The sequence below is a fragment of the Drosophila ananassae genome, chromosome 3R, assembly GCF_017639315.1.
Source record: "Drosophila ananassae strain 14024-0371.13 chromosome 3R, ASM1763931v2, whole genome shotgun sequence".
Lineage (NCBI taxonomy): Eukaryota > Metazoa > Arthropoda > Insecta > Diptera > Drosophilidae > Drosophila > Drosophila ananassae.
Window position 1 is genome coordinate 8384983 of NC_057930.1, and position 17059 is coordinate 8402041.

Below are 17059 nucleotides of genomic sequence, written 5' to 3' on the forward strand. Positions count from 1 at the left end.
CACTTTGATCACAGCTTGCGATCAGCACGCGACCCTCAAAGCTGCCACTTCAAATGGTTTCCAATAAGCAACGCCCCAGGATCATGACTGTTATTAGAAGAGGAGAACACGCGGGATACAGGACATCCCCTGTCCGGCTGCTAATGGTTTTCTCGCCAGCTTATCAGCATATTTCCATCGACCGCTGATGGATCTATCGCCCACGCGTCGCACGCAATTGTCTGTTAAATGCTTTCCACTCGCCACATTTTCCATTTCCCTATGCTAATTTTCCGGGGGAAAGTCGGCCGAGATGCCCTGGCCTCGGGGGTGGTGCTCGGTGGCATGCATCATAAACTCGGATAATGCCAGCATTGGACGCATGCCACTGGGTGTTCTTATCAGAGCATTTAGGTATGAAGTTTGTGGTGGTAATTACCCAGGTTGATGAATTCCAATGAAAGTTAAGGGCACATGCCAATGGTTTTTTCTAGCCTTATTGACTGTAGAGTGTAAGGAACGGTTGAATCCAATAAAGTCAATAGCTCCTTAAGACTACTTCTTAAAATCCTATAAACTAAATCCATCTCTACTCTCTACCAGACAAGTATCTCCAATTCCCACACCCACTCTGGACTCTGGGGAATATGTCAAAGAATGGTCTCTGGCCCCTCCACCAGTTTCCAGTTTAAGCTCCATCCTTCGCACTTAACCCAATAAATGCCAGACATAGTTGCGAGTCGAACCAAGCTGCCAAGTGACTCATAAATTGTGGAGTGCAATGCACATTATCCATCGCTGCGGCACAAAAAAAAATAACAGAAAACGAAACAAATAAAAAACGTTCAAGAGGCAAAAGGTGTTGCAGCTAGGTGGACACTTTCTGGCAGCAATAGTTGTTGCAGTTGCAACTTCAGCTGCCGCGGCTGTTGTTGCTGCCTCTCGGCCGTCGTTGTTGTTGTTATTTATGAGTTTTGTGATGTTTGTGCAAATTTTTCTATGTAAGAGACAACAACGGCAGACGAAGCTGAAAACCTGGCCAGGACCGGACTGGATCGCCTTTGTTTCGGCCCCTCCGAGACCGAGCTTATCGGCCGTCAATTGCGGCAGACAACTTCATTGCTCCGCCGCTTGGCGAGATTCCTGGGCACTGATGTGTTGACAGCAGGAGTTCCAAGCACGCGTCTCGGATATTTTCCCATTCGGGTCTGGAGTGGAGAAACTAACCGCAGAGGTGCCTCGCAATCTAATTACATTTTGTGGGCAAACTCGAACTGCTCTTTGAGCGATTTCCATCAGTCAATAAAATCCGCGACCGGGACTGAACTCCTCCCGGACTCCCAGACTCCCGGGCAGCCGGGCAACGGCCCAGCTGGAGAGGTAGAGGTAGGTGTCTGGGTTCGAGTTGGCCCGACTAGGCCCATCTGATATGATTTGGGCCTGGCTGGGGGCCTGGCTGGAAGCGCTCTCACAACTTTATTTGCCTTTCGAACAGTTCGCGGAAATCGAAATCAGCCAGCGATGTTTGGCCTCTTGTCCAAATATTTCGCTGGAAATTGGAATGCCAGAGTCCATGCCGAAAGTCACCCAACCAATCCACCTCCCACTCCCACTCCAACTCCTTGTCCCATTTCCACTTATTTTTAGTTTTTCGTTTTTATTTTGCATCTAACAAATTATGGCACCAGACAGCATATGCCGATCCACATTTCGGGGCTGCTGACAAGCGAAAACAATTAAAGCTAAAGTGGAAACGATCAAAATGAGCAACCCCGACATGCATTGATCTATTGTCGGCGATACCGCATTCGGTTGCCGTTGCAATTTGCATAAATTAATATATTAAAGTTTTCCAACTGGTGCACCCACCATGGTGGCGTGGTGGTGGTGTGGTGGCACCCCCGCAGGACGAGACCGTGGCGTGACTCATGATGGAATGCTCTGTTGCCAATTGGAAGGATGGTAGCTGCTAGATGGATGGATGCAGAGCGTCATGTGTTAGCCACTCTATGCTAATGAGCCCGGAGGGGCGGCAGGACACGAGCCAACTCGAGTTGGACGACTCTTCCCTGGGTCTGGGTCTGGGTCTGGGCTTGTATTTTTGACATTGTCATGCTCTGGAGCGTAACCAAACTCCGATAAGAGCAATAAAAGTGGAAGTACATTTGTGAGTGGCCCACTAACAGTAACAAAGTGGTTTCAGTCGAAACTACAACGCATCACAGATGGGCCACGGCGAGAATTGAGGTGGTCTACACTGAGAGAAATTTATAGGAAATAAATAAACAGAATAATGTGTGAAATACTATTACGCTTCCAAGAGTTTTCGAATTATTTCTTTTACACATTTTGAACTTCATTACTTTTAAGTCCTCTAAAAATTAATTTTCTCTCAGTGTCTCAGCTTGGCACGCGATCATTATACTCGACACATTGCTCTGCGCTGCTATCGAGTGCCGACTGTTGAATAATATATGCACCCACACTGTGATGACACGAAGACCCAAAACACCACTCCGGTGGAGGGAGACTCTCGTCAAATTGGATTGTTTAAAATATGCCAATTGGTGGCCAGTCACTTGGCAACAAAACAACAAAACAAAAAAACTTGACTCAGATAAATAAATATGCCAATTGGCGTGTATTTGAAAAGTACAGTAGCCACCATCCTTGCCCCCTCCTAGACCGAACGCCGCCAGTTGAGGGGGAACAACCGCTTCCAGATCTCGTAGCGCTCTGCGTTCAGATTCTCCTGGAGGGTTAGGTTCTGGCCAATGTCCAGGTAATAGCGCTTCTTGAAGCTGAAAGGACGCCAGCGAATGTCCCTCAGAGCACTGTCGGTGGGTTTGTTGGGATCACTGGACGGTACATTGATTAGATAGTAATTTTAGGGTATAGGTGGAATCTAACTCACCCTTTATAAGCAAAGGCCGAGAACATCCTCACCATTATATCCACCATTCGAAACTCGGCATCGTCCTCCGTGAACATGCGACTTATCGAGGGCTCCACAAACAAATACATCAAGTCGTCGTGATGGACTACTCCATAGGGGGCATCCTCTGGGAAGTAGATGTGGCTCCTGGAACCCTGGTACGCAAATCTGTAGTAGTACACCTTGGTGGACCTGGCGGCCAGGTGGACAAACCGGTGGATGCCAAAGCCAGTCAGAGCATCCGAGTAGAGATTGGACAAGGCCTCCAGGGAGCGATTGGCTTCGATGGGCCCTTGCTGGAAGTAATGCTCCCTCAGCTCCTGGCTGATGTTACCCGCTCGGGGATCACTGCCGTTGAACATAAAAAACACAGGAGCCAAGGACTCGAAGTTCTCATTCAGGGCTTTTAGCAGAGAGGGACTTTGGAGAATGGCTATGAAATACAAACTTTAGATTCCGTTTTCAAAAGAAATTAAAACTCACTCAACGCTGGTCCCACGAACTCGTCCTTCGTCATGCCTGTTATGATGGGCACCTTCATAAACTCATCGTTCTGGAAGCTCCTGATGGGATCTTCCACTAGAAAACGTTCCTGACCCAAATCCGGTTCTATAACTGGCTTCCAAAGTATCAAGGGATTGTTTCTGTCGAACTCAAACATTTTGGGCAGAGTGTTGGCGAATTCCAAGTAGTGTTTCTGGAAGAAAAATAGTCAAAATTATGTTTGCTCGAAATAGGTATCCAGTAGGGTCAATACTCCTCTCAAGCATTCCAACATTTCGGTGGTATTCTCCGTGTGGCAGTGCAGTAGAGTGGCTTGTTTGGTGGCCACGTCCATCTGGTGGTCCGGCAGAGTCCACTGACCCGTCACTGCTCCACTCATCACAATGGCTCTGTGGAACAAGCCCCTCGACATGGGCGACACCATGTGCAGGGTGACAGCCATCGCCCCGGCCCCATAGCCCAGAAGAGTGATGGAATTGGGATTTCCTCCAAACCGGGAAATGTGCAATTTGAGCCATCGAAGGAGCTGAACTTGATCCTTGAGACCCATGTTGCCGGCAGCCTCTTTGGTTCCCGTAGCCAGAAAGCCAAGAGATCCCAGGCGATAGTTGAAGGTCACCAGCACCAGTCGACGATCCATGAAGTACTGGGGACCGGCAAAGTTTTTGCTCTGACCGGAGAGGGAGTAGAATCCTCCAGGGTGGATCAGCACAATCACGGGTCTTCTTATGTTCGGCTGGGACTCGCTGGGCAGCTCCTTGGTGTAGATATTGACCCTCAAGCAGTCCTCGTTGACATCGCCGCTGAAGAGTCCCAGCTGCGGGCACTTGGGGCCATCGAAGGTGGCATCAAAGACGTCGAACCACTGCTCCACTGGTTCGGGTGGCTGGAATCGCAGTTGATCCACTGGTGGCTTGGCATACGGAATGCCGCGGAATGCATAGAAGTTGCGACCTGACTGCGAGGGCAGGATAGTCCCCCTGATTTTTCCTAGAGCCGTGGTGATGACCAAATCCGAGAGCTCCTTGTTACTGCCAATGGGATCATCCTCGTCAGGGATATCCTTGTCTGGGTCTTCTTCAAACGTCTGCGCAAATACTATGCCGCCGAAGAGCAAAACGAATCCGCAGAGACGCCACATTCTCGACTGTTCAGAGTGGAGCCTGCGATTGGGGCTTTTATAGCCGCGATTCTGGCTGGGATTATGTCACATAAAGTGCGGAAATTGATGCGATTCTGTTGGGCCACTGACACTGGGCGTTGGTTGGCATCGCCTCTTCTTCCTCGCGATTCCCGTCCCGATCAGTTTCCATATCCAATTGCATCCTCGGCGGGAAGTTAATAGCAATCCATAAATAACACTCTTCCCACACACACCCATCTCCCATCTTGCATCGGCGGCCCACGCATATCTGTCCTGGAGTACAAAGTCACCTCTCGTCCCTGCTCCAATTTTCCCACGTGAACTTGTTTGCGTGCTTGCGGCTTATTAGATTAGGTGTGCGCCGGAACACCCTGCTAACCCCGGCGACGGCACCCGGCTTAACCTCGGCGACCTTAAGCGAGGGAAAGTGATCCTTAAATGCCCGCTAATAGCGTTTAATGTTGAGCACAAAAGGTGCGCAAGTCATAAACTTGGCCAAAGGGCACACCCCTCTCTAACCGAAGACGAAACCCCTGATGATGAAGTGTGTTAAGTGTTCCATTGTGCTCGTCTTCCTTTCTTCCTTTCGGTGCGATTGCTTCCTTTTTGTCAGTTGCTGTGTTTGCCGAAGGATCAGACAAAGGCGTGCTAATTGGATTTATATTGGTCTGTATTTGGGAAGGAAAGAAATGCCCAAGGGGAAGCCCAAGGATAACCCTCGGGGTGCTTGATCATTCTCACTGGATCGCTTCTCAAAAAATATATATTTAAGGGTTCTTATCGCGTACTTAGACTTACTCACAAGTTTTATCAAAAACTTAAATTAAATATATTAATATATAGGCCCACAGGGGCTACAGATCCTCCTCGACCAAATGGAATAGAAAACCCAAGCTAGAACGTTAAAAAAGTTGATGACTCTACCGGTTTGCAGCTGAAGGAGATCTCCTCTGGTGACAACGTCCCCCGCCTCGCACCGTTGCTGTTTTGTAATTCTGTGGTCGTCCTCATCGCTCCTCGCATTACCTGGTAATTGTAACATCAGGGCACCCGGCAGGTGGCAGCCAATGGAGACGCCTCCGAAAGAGCCTCTCACTAATGACACCAAACACCAGCAAATATCCACAAGACGACGTCTTGCCATGCGCCACAGGATGTGTCTGGACCCGGCACTCTGAACGACTGGACGACTGGAGGTGTGAGATGTGGGGTACAAGGTGTGAAGTGTGTGACGTGTGCTCCGGGCCTCGGGTCATCATTCTCTCCTGCCGAGATTCTTGAGACGGCCCGCAGGGATTTTGTGGGATTTTCCTTATAAAAATGTTAGACTCGTGATTTCCACATTTGATTTAATTACTTGGCAAATTCTGACATTAAGCGAGGTAGCTTGTGTGGGGTCCTGAAGCACCTAGATCCCTGGAAAACACCGATAATAATCAATATCAAAATCCTAAAAAAGGCGATGGAAAAATTGGAATTTGCAAAACCAGCAGACGATCCATAATGCAATATGCATTCCGCATGACTGTCAGAAGGCAAATAATTTATTAGCCCGAAATTAGCATCGAATTCTGTTTTGGAAATGTTGCATTTCAAAAAGGACCAACCCTCCCCGCCCCGGCCAACAGATAAACGTACATTGACTAATGAAATGTTTGCCATGGTAACGCTTCCAAAGGATTCTCGAGTGTCCTGCTGACGAGGTCGTTCTGGGCCAAATGATTTGAGTAATTTATGGCCCACAAAATCGTGGTGGTGGCCCGATGCATTGTGTGTTGTTTTTGGTTGTTTACCTACTGTTTTTGGCATTCGAGTTTCGAGTTCCACATTAAAATCGACAACAATTTTGGCATGCAGTTTTTGGTATTCTATTCTCTATTCTCTATTATCGTTGCTATTATTTGCCGGTGGGTCGGTCCTTTGCTAATTTGAATGCGATAATACGCCCGCGACTCTGCTGTTAATTAGTTGGGTTTTGTTTGGTTCGTTTTTATGGTTTCGTTGGAGCTTCCGCTCCAGGCACGCGTCAGAGTAGACCGAAAATTGGGAATCATTTTATGCGGGAATGCCGAAACAGGACTCTGTATCAAATCTTCCTTTGACAGTATTTATGGTTGGTTTTACTAAAATAAAAATGCATGAATTGTGACTGGCACGCCCTACAGATATGTGGATATTTTATGATACTTTTGACTGTCATTAAAAAAGTTGTACATGTTTCTTTAACTTATTAGTCTTTTGGTGAGCATTTTTAAAGTTCTAAAAACCCAAAAATAATTTTCAATTTTTCCCAACAATGATTGCAATTTAAATATCCATTAGGATGGGATGGCTGACAAAACATCTGCCCAGGCTGATGAAATGGCTGACTGGCTGAGTGTCTAACTGAATAACTGACTGACTGTCTCTCTGATATCAATCACTCCCCTCCGAGTGCCGAATATAATCAGCATATGCAAAAAGAGGCGACATAAACAACAATCGGGTGGAAACTGCAGAAACTGTCAGAGGCAATTGTCAGTGGCTTTGTTGTTTGGACTGTTCCGAGAGCGAGAATCCCGGGCCAAGCAGTGATTGATCATCCAGGAGGTGGGAGCGGCAGAGCCCCTCAGAAGATCAATACATCAAACTGTAGTGGACCGGCCAAATGAACGTGGGAGTTTCTGGTTGCCAGTTTAGAGTACTCATAGTTTGCACCTTTCCCGGCTCACATCGAATGCTGAGCACGTGCTCCGATGCTCGAGGGGCATGTAAATCTGCTTTGCAGGTCTAGTCACCAGGCAGGAGCGGTCCAGGAGCCGGGGGAGCTGGCAGCAGGACCAGCATAAGTCTGAACGAAGTGCAGCTGTTTAACTGGCGGCTTGCCGCAGTCTTCGCCACTTCCTCTTCGTGGTCTGCTGGATTCTCCAAGATTCGTCAGAGTGGAGTGGGTCCATCCACGTTAACCCGTGCCACTCGGCCAGTCGTCCCTCTACGTGCCCGGCATCCAAGCACGCCCATAATTTCTGAGACCAAATTAATTGTTCTTATTATTTACTTTGGTTCGTTCTGGCCCGGCTGAGCCACCTGTTGGCCCGGTTACACTAATTGAATATCAATACTTTCTGATTCCGCCGACTGAACGCAGCACTTTTCATTTCATTAATCCCCCTTGATGGGCTGATAAGTTAAGCTTAGTTCAAGCCTAACCCATAATCATAATCATAATCGTAATCGCAATCATAATCGTAATCATAATTAACTTAAACGGTTATGTGGACCGTTCACTTCTTGGCGGCTAGCGGCGTCTGCCCGTCCGTCCATCTTCCTTCTGGGGCAGATCCAGTCGTGCGTGTCTGCTGCGTCTGGGATCTGGGATCTGGTAGGGATTGGGTTTGAAATTGAAATTCGGATGACTTGATTATCGCCGCATGCGGGATATGGCTCAGAGATTTCTTGGCTGCGTTTTGTAGGCCAGCACAGATGGCTCCTTGAAATGAAACGAAATCGAAACTGGAAATCCTCCCAGTTAGTCGGGAGATATCTTATCGCCGTATCTGGAACACAGAAGCACAGGCTTTTAATTAATGCCTCTGAGATAAGAATTTGTGGTCCGGACAAGGCCAAGGTAAGTGACTTCGAGAGGTAATAATAAAATATTCCAATACATAATGAAAACATAAAGTAATATTGCCCCGCGGCACTGAGGGCCCGGAGGCATCTAACTACAAACTCTATCAAGCTCCTTCCAATAAAATTAAAAAAAAACCTGCCATCCGAATGCCATTATAAGGGTTCCAAGTACCTGGACATGCCAAAGTCCCCCAATCAAGTTGATCAGGAGCAGAGCACATTAGGCCCGGAATGGGATCCCGCCCCAAGCTCATTATGCAAACAATGGCGTGGAGGGAGGATGACTCCGTCGGGAGCCAGGTCCATTGAGTTGATTACGTTGCGAATGTGCCGAATTTTCAACAGTCCATTTAGCTGATTAGAGTGCAGGAGAACCCGACTCCAAGACACTGAGACTCCGGGAGCGATGCGATTTCGGGTAATTTGACTGATGAGGAAATGGCAGGGTCTTTAAGCACCTTCGGTGCGAAAATTACAGTCCTCGATCAGCGTAATTTTGGCACCTTTCCTGCCTTATTACATCACTACATCTGATAACTTCTACCCCGGCGTATTATGTGGTTTTTTGTGTGTCGTCTGTTGATGGTTCTGTTAGGCGAAAGAAGTCATAAAATTAAATTTATGAGTCATAATTTTACGATCAAAAGTAATGCGGCCAGGAAGATGGCTTGTCCCGGGGCCATCGAAGCATTCCACCCTTGTAATTGGGTTCTAATCGAGCCCATTTATAAGAGATCGAGCCCCAACGGATCCCCAAGCGGGGCCATTAGCCTTACTCGCATTAGTGTTAAGATCTCTTTCAAAATCAATTTCTGTTTCTCTTGGGCTATTTTTGTGGGTGATGCGTGTTGGGATATCAATCAGTCAATAGGCCAAATGCTAATCCGACGTAGTCGTGCGATGAGCTTTGCTCTGGGGCCTGGGCTCTGTGACTTTGGTCTATTAGTGGACCACCCAGCGTGACGGCCAATTAATTGCGTAAATGGAAAAATTGCCTTCGGTTGGTTGCCACAAAAGTCACACTTCGCTGTGGTCCCTGATTGGTCTACAGTCGGAGAAAGAATGTGTCAACAGTTCCAGCTGCCATACGGGTAATCATTTTTCCGTCTACAAGTCTGTCTACAAGATTTTTCTTTCTAAGACACACATTCTTTTTATCAGCAAACCAGGGCTTATTGTGATTTTTTTCTCAGTGCATCTGGCCAAATTAATTATTCCCATTTGAGGTCAAAAGCTCGCCTCACAGTTCACTCAAAAAACCATTACATTATACACTAGTTTTTATTTATTTTAACAGATCTATGATTAATTTGCTGCGCCAAAAAATCGAATTATGAAATATTTTGGAACCCAATGATCGCGGCGATCCCAAGCCCTTCTTGGAACAGCTGGAGCTTGGCGCTTTTGGAGCACGCGCTCATTAGAGAACCGCCCGATCCCAGCGGGATGTTGGATCCCTTACCTGGAGGTGTGTGTGGACCCCACACCGGGTGTGTGTACGTCTATCTACATTAAACTACGCATGCTTATAAAATAATGTTGGGTAATTAATTGCGAAAACACACCGAGCAGCTGCAGCCGAAGCGATCTGGAACTGAACCGATAAGATAGACGGGCAATACGGTTTAGACGGTTTAAGTTTGTCTGTAAAATTGTGAATATTTTCCAACCATTTTGTGAAATGTGTTCGGGTATTTGTCACCCGTATCATTTGCTGTGGAGCGTTAAGGCGACAACAACAGAAACAAAACAGGGGATCTAGGGGGGAAATGGCCAGCAGCCATTTCCAGGTTGCCACATTATGGAGAAGCTAGTAGTAGTAGTTGGTAGTACCGCGTAGTTACGCGTCTTCGGGCCCAATCCCGTATAACCGTGCATTCCGATCCCCTCCGCCCTTTTTAATTACAGGTCACAGTCGCTGAGCAAGGGGCAGCAACAGTTGCCACTGGGCTTCCATCCACATCCACATCCACATCGCCGTCGCCATCGCCATTTCCATTTACATTTCCTGTCGTCGGCGTTTTCAATTTTCACTTTAACGCCTATTTGCTCCTCCATTTCTCTCCGAACGCCAGTGAACTGCTCTTGGTTAATTGTCCACATGATTGTGTGTCTTTGAGCTACCAAGTGGACGCATAAATTGTATTTTATTTTATTTTTCTTTTTGTGTTGCCTGTAACTTTGGCCCAAATGGCTATGCGGGCTGATCAGGTGAAAACACAAGACGCAGCTAGCATTAGCCCCAGAAGTGCCCCCGCCGCCTAGCCCCGACCTCCATACTGTTGCCACTTGTGTATGACCATGTTGTTGCTCTTAATAAGCCCAGCTTGGTGTGGCAAGTCAACGACCAAGATGAATATCCAAAGGGTTCTATCAAATTCGGTGGGTTTAAGTCTAAAAATTATTTTTATTGAAAATGTTTTAAAATAAGATACATAAATGTAGGGACTATTTATATTTTTATCTCAAATAATTTCTATACAAGTATATAAATTAATTAAAGCATAATAGTAAGCATATTTGGCAAAAATACATTAGGAAATCATTTTGGATTTCTATATAAACCAAACATTTTTCTTTAAAATTATTAGTTAGTACAACCATCCACTATATGGAATCTAAAATAAAATATTTATTAAGCGGATATGTATTTTCTACAATATTTAATTAAATATTTTTGTTTTATAATAAACTTAAAAATGTAAGAAATTTTATTCAAGCCTCCACAAGCAATAGAATTTCGTTATTTCCCAAAACCATTAATCATTTAACTAATCTGCCAAACATTCTGGTTGATAAAATCATAAATTTCTATACAGCCTCTATAAGAAAAAAAATTTCCGCTGCTCTGTCGACGTATCCTTAAACAGAACAATGGGGCCTGATAAGCGGCATAATAAGTAATTAAATTTCTGTGATGCTTATCAAGTACGAATACATGCTATATGTTTGTGGTTCCCTCCCCAGAACCCCTCCATATCCATATCCATACCACATCCATATCCATTTCCAAAACCCTGAAGAACCTTATAGCAGACACTCTCATACTCTCTCACTCCGAGTGCTTGTGTGTGAGTGTTTGAGGGTTTATCCGACCAATCGGAATGAAGAGAGACTGGAAGAAGCTGCTGCCTGGAAAGCGGCACCGTAGCAATGTATCTGACGGATACGTTACCACTCTGGCAGCTGTTTGGCTGCTGATTATGCGCCGACGTTGGCTGTGTGGAGTTTTTGCCAAATTATGCGGGTGGCTCGACGCTCCCTCCCCCGTTCCGCCCCCCCGCAGCCCCCCATCCCCACTCCTTTTTGGCATTTTGTTGGTTTTTGTAGGTGGAGCCAGTGTACAAGAGCCCAGAGGCCCAGAGCCATAAGAGCCATAGACATAATATCATCATTCCTTTTGTTGACAAAACTTGGTGTGTGTGTCTTCGGTTGAAGTTTGTTTTTGTCTGCTGCTGCTGCCGTTGCCATTGCCATTGCTATTGCCTTTGCTGCTCTTTTGTTTTTCGTATCTGACAGATACGCGCGTACATCTCGCCCTGCTGCACACACGGATCGCTCGTCTCGGCTCACAGGTTGCCGTTTTGGCCAGTGAAAGGTCGTCATTCTCACGGTTGCCGTTTCAGTTTGTCATTGGCGTCGCGTGCGCAATTCGTTCCGTTCAACTCCAAATAGCGACGGCTTCGTTCTTGGAGTATCCGCAAGATACAAATTGGACCCGGCTCGGGAGTCGCAAGTGCCAAGTGCCGCTTAATTGCTTAACAATGGTCGAGAGCTGCAATTGTGAAGTGCTTCCGTATCAAAGAAAACTCATTTAAGAGCTCAATTCTTCACCAACAATTATATTGGATATTAATACGCTGAACAAAAACCAAAAATTTGGATTAAAAACGACGATTCTGTGGGAATACGAGTATGGTTGTTATGTAAGTTTTATTTCATGTTTATTAAAGAACAAAGGGAAAATCAGTTGAAGTCCTTGAACTACAGAGTATAGGGGATTACAAACTTGACGAAGGAGCCATAGACTGAGAAATATTAAGATCTTTAAGGAGTTACAGATCAATACATCCTTTAAATATTTCTATCTAACAATTCCGAATTTCATTTATCAATAAAACAAACTAAACACTTTGTTGATATACTCCTTAGAATGCGTACAATACCCTGTCAGTTACCTTCTCTCCGCCATTGTTCTTGAGTTTTTAACTTATGAGGTTCCATTTGAATAAATGATCTTTTAATCAAAACAAAATGAAAAGCCCATAGTAAATCTTCAAATTATTCCTAATCAGAACTCATTCAGCCTCTGTGTTGACACGCATTCATCTCGAGCGGCTGCTGCGTAAGTGTTGAGCCAACAAAACACCTCGGATCCATCTGATGGATGAGGAATGGCCCACAAATCAAGCGCTTATAGAGGCGGGGGTGGCCAGGGATTGGGGATTGGGGTCTGGGGAAAAATGTAAATGATTTCGAGCGCTTTATTATTATCATGCTGAGCATGGGCCACAGCTTAGTTAATGGCACTCGGGTCCAAAGAGTCGCGGGGTGTGCCACGGAGATCCCCGGCGGACCACACGCAGACGTAGGCGGTCGGTTGGGAAAGTAGGGGGCCGGGGATCGTTAGGACGGGAGCGGCGCTCAAGTGAAAGGGTCAAAGAGTCGATCCCCATCGAATATAGAGACATATTTTCTAGGTGACAAACTTATTATTGGGACCCAAACACACAGAGATTTAGGGAACGAAGTGAGACGCTATCAGAATCAGATAAGCCCTACTAACGAGCGCCCCGAAGTGTCGAGCAGTCAATTTACGAACCCAAAACAAAGGGCGACAGGCGGCAATCGGACATCCACTATTCACTATCCACTATCCACTGACCACGAACAGGTTCAAACCACCGAAGACCACCAGGCGTTCTCGGGCATCTCAGGTATATGGAGTTATTAGAGAGCGTGCAACCTGCTGACTTCCAAGTACACATAAAAACGCTCAGGGGACCGATCATGGTCGAAACAAATTTATGGCTAATTGCAGTCAAGCGCGTCTCTAATAACTCCCACACATGGAGAATCTCCACCTCGCTGACTCACTCCTTCCACTCTTCGAGTGTCAATTTAATTTTGTGTTTTTGTGTTCTGGCGCTCGAATTACGATTCTGGTTCAGCTTGGATTACCCATCAAATAAGAAACATATACGCATATAGTGTAGCTATCGTTTAACGGTACCAGACCTTTGAGCTGATCACCCAACGAGTTATGTGTTCATGGCTGCCATAAAATCACAAACGTTTCATTTGATTGGCATGACTTCTTGGCTGGGCTTGTCTACAAAACGGTTTGGGGAGCAATCAAGATAGAATTTCAGTTACCTTAAATTTAAGGCTTAAATGGTGCTTAAGCTTGGACTATTAGGGCCTAAATAGGTCAGGTCAAGTGATTTACTTGTGGCATTAAATTTAAATGATTCATCTGGAAGGGTGACTCAGATCACTCACTCGAAGGGTATTTTCCAAAACACGTTTTCCAGCTTTTATGATATTAAGGAATTAAGGTTCTTATTAAATTTGTTCCTTAATATTATATATATAATTATAATTATATAATTTTTCCAGCTTTTATGATATTAAGGAATTAAGGTTCTTATTAAATTTGTTACTTATGGGGACAAAATATACCTTGAACTTATTTTATTTACTACTGAAAATATAACTCTATTAAAACTGTTAAAAGCAAAACAATATTCAGAACAATTGTCTTAAAAAAAAGTAAAACATGAAACTATAGAGATATGATTTTATTTTCCAATTAAATTGCTTACCACTTTTATATTAAAATTTACTAATAAAACCCATCAAAATTAAATATCTTCCTAAAAATTCCAGAAATGGCTACACCTTCAAGTCGAAACAACTCCACACACAACAGACAAACCACTCGCAGCACTTGCAATACGGCCAGACCCAAAGTCAGGGCCAAAATCCGGGTCAGAACCAGCAGCATTCCGCCGGCTCCCTGGTCATGCCGGCTACGACGGCGTCAGCGACGACGGCTGCGTCGAAGGGCAAGCGGGAGTGGGACATCAACGATGCCATCGTGCCCCATGTGCCCGAGCAGGAGTTCGATGAGTTTAACGAGTGGAGCGACGGCCATGTGCGGCACATCTACTCGCTGCACAACGAGGAGGCTAAGAAGCACATCTCCGGCTGGGCCATGCGCAACACCAACAACCACAACGTGAACATCCTGAAGAAGAGCTGCCTGGGTGTCCTGGTCTGCTCCCAGCACTGTACCCTACCAAACGGATCCAAGATCAACCTGCGCCCGGCGATTTGCGACAAGGCCCGCCGGAAACAGGAGGGCAAAGCCTGTCCCAACAAGAGCTGTCGTGGCGGCAGGCTGGAGATCAAGCCTTGTCGTGGACACTGTGGCTACCCCGTCACTCATTTCTGGAGGCATTCCGGCAACGCCATTTTCTTCCAGGCCAAAGGAGTTCATGATCACCTACGTCCGGACCCCAAGAACTCCAGTGTTTCAAAGAGGGCTTTCGGGCGGGTGCCCTTGGGTGGAAAGTCTGGCAATGGAGCGGTGCCCAAAAAGTCTGTTATTGCGGGTCTGGTCAAGCAGGTCAAGGTGAGTTTAGCTGGAGGATCTCCAAGAATCTTTTCGGCTAACGTTTGTATTCCTTTTTTAGCAACAACAGAGTCTGATGGGAAAGGTCCTGAAACGGCCAACGACTGGAAATCCACTCTCCCATTCCGCATTGGATATTTATCAATTCAATGGTAATTATAATTTTGAGAAAGGAGAACTAATACAAATATTAACTAAAAATGACTTTTCGCTTTTCAGCTTGTGGCAAGTGCACTACGTTTAGCCACTGCACCTGCAGCTACCTAGATGACACCGCAGCAAGAAGCCACCAACTATCGCAGTCTTCGAATTATGCCGCGAACTCCTGGCCGTTGAGCGGCTCTGATTCCTCGGCTGCCTGCGAATCTGCCGCCAACGTGTTCCATGTCAACCACCAACACATCACCTACAACTATCCGATCTACCACGCCACTCCGACGGCAGCCACAGCAGCTCCCTGCAAGTCGCCCAGTCTGCCGTACACCTGCAGCATTCCGGAACTAGCCGCTTACCAGCAATGCGCCTCCGGGAACAGCTACGCGATGGGGGCTCCGGGGCACTCCCAGTGTCAGACACTCTCCTACGAGTCCAGTCCACAACTGGCCACCCCAGAGCCGGAGTTCATAAACTACTCGCAGATCAAGCACTTGGGCGGCGGAGGTCCGGAGGAGATCAACTGCAAGGGCGAGCCACCCACCATAAAGTACAACGCCACGGTGGAGACTCAACCGTATGTGGAGGATAACTATGACTACTATTACAGTCCCAAGGCGGAGTACGAGCTGCAGCAACAGCAGCACCCCCACCCGCACCATCACCACCACCAGCAGCAGCAGCAGTATGGCGGAAACCACTACTACGAGAGCGGAAGTGGTTACAACGGAGTTAGCTACTTCGACACCGGAACCACAACAACGACTCCGGGAAGCGCAGCTGGGACCGGAAGTTCTCTGGATCCTGGGTACGGCGGCTACTACGATCCCTACTCCAGCTTCGAGCAACAGATGACCACCGTGGCCCCTCACCCAGGTCACCCACCTCCGCCAGCGCCACCGCCCACGCTAACGTACCACAACCACCACCACCACTTGCACCACTCGGCGGCATCTGTTCCGACATCGGTGGCGCTAGCACCTTCGATCACCCAATGAATAGTACTTAACGATCCGGACTCCGGACAGGATTACTCGATAGTCGATACTTAGTCTAGTTAGTGTTAGGATTACTTTGTGAAATCTTAATTTCGATCGGTATGCGTAGTGTTGCATAGTTTTCTCATTGCTTTTTCGGGCAAATAAATTATGAAAGTATGTTGGTTTGTAACCATTTTGGGTTCTTTTAAATTTATTGATTAATGGATTTTCAGATGGCCATGGGACATGGTTTTTATTTCATTTTGAAAGTAATATTATTATAAAAATATAGCGTAAACGGTAATAAAAAGAGTGGAAAAAATACTGAACAATTTTAAATAAACGGAAATTCTAGCGACATCTATCGGATTTGTGAGAAAACTCCAGTTTAAACACAGCCTTATTTTGAATACAAAACGCATATAGCATCATTCTAAATACATATTTTTTGCCTTGATTTATAAAATGAAACGTTTAAGAGAACATATAATAAGAAAACCAAAAATTAAAACAATTCATTTAAAATGTTAATATGTGTAAATCAAAAGTTTAAACGTCCCGCGATAGTTTTCCAGAATTAATTCCGATAACGATACAATTGATATAGTACCCCGCTAACAGTGGTGGTATTTTTTAGCTCTTTCGAAGCGAACTCACTGAAAATAAAAATAAATGAACCGGTAAAATTAAAAAAAAGGAAGGGGCGTGAAGGTACCGGTTTTCATTGAAGGGCTCTCACTGACACAATAAAAAATGCTAACAGAAACATCAGTTAAAAACAATTCACCAAAATCAATAATTGATTTTTCATTACCGGATATTAAACTGTTCTTAACCGTTTGAAATAGTAACAGCTTCCGCTCTTTTTATGATAAAATAAGTATTTTTTGCAGTGTAGATAACAAAAAATAAAGCCAGAGAAATGTGAATTTCTCTCCCGAAAACACTACCCGAACGGGTGGAATGTTCTCGTCTTGTTTCGGTTTCGGGTTCGGTTGTCAAGAGTAAAAGTAACTTTTGCCGAAGACGAAGATTTTATACCCTGGGTAGTAATTATTCATAAATATACGAATTATTTAATTTAAATAAAAAATTGCCGTCACTTCTAGCTGATG

General features: G+C 45.7%; 2 protein-coding genes across 2 annotated transcripts; one reads left to right on the top strand and one right to left on the bottom strand.

Annotated features, from left to right (window-relative positions):
• Positions 1-2592: 2592 nt before the first annotated feature.
• Positions 2593-4595, bottom strand: LOC6504566 (juvenile hormone esterase). The gene is made up of 4 exons (XM_001964863.3): positions 3672-4595; positions 3398-3611; positions 2894-3347; positions 2593-2837 (listed from the first exon to the last, which is right to left on the bottom strand). Exons 1-4 carry the CDS (start codon positions 4557-4559, stop codon positions 2660-2662), a joined length of 1734 nt encoding a protein of 577 aa, XP_001964899.1. The 5' UTR covers positions 4560-4595; the 3' UTR covers positions 2593-2659.
• A 6904-nt stretch (positions 4596-11499) lies between these two features.
• On the top strand, positions 11500-16106 carry LOC6505432 (transcription factor glial cells missing 2). Its single transcript, XM_001964864.4, has 4 exons — positions 11500-12100; positions 14064-14811; positions 14873-14963; positions 15031-16106. The coding sequence occupies exons 1-4, from the start codon at positions 12090-12092 to the stop codon at positions 15960-15962; spliced, it is 1782 nt and encodes a 593-aa protein (XP_001964900.1). The 5' UTR covers positions 11500-12089; the 3' UTR covers positions 15963-16106.
• The last annotated feature ends 953 nt before the right edge of the window (positions 16107-17059 follow it).

Excerpts from the sequence above, each read along its gene's own strand:
- LOC6504566 (XM_001964863.3), bottom strand. The coding sequence starts at position 4,559 with ATGTGGCGTCTCTGCGGATTCGTTTTGCTCTTCGGCGGCATAGTATTT. Across the intron at positions 3,612-3,671 it reads TGTTGGAATGCTTGAGAGGA|AAACACTACTTGGAATTCGC; the intron begins GTATTGACCCTA and ends TTTTTCTTCCAG. Across the intron at positions 2,838-2,893 it reads TCGGCCTTTGCTTATAAAGG|TGATCCCAACAAACCCACCG; the intron begins GTGAGTTAGATT and ends TGTACCGTCCAG.
- LOC6505432 (XM_001964864.4), top strand. Across the intron at positions 14,812-14,872 it reads GTCTGGTCAAGCAGGTCAAG|CAACAACAGAGTCTGATGGG; the intron begins GTGAGTTTAGCT and ends TTCCTTTTTTAG. Across the intron at positions 14,964-15,030 it reads GGATATTTATCAATTCAATG|CTTGTGGCAAGTGCACTACG; the intron begins GTAATTATAATT and ends TTCGCTTTTCAG.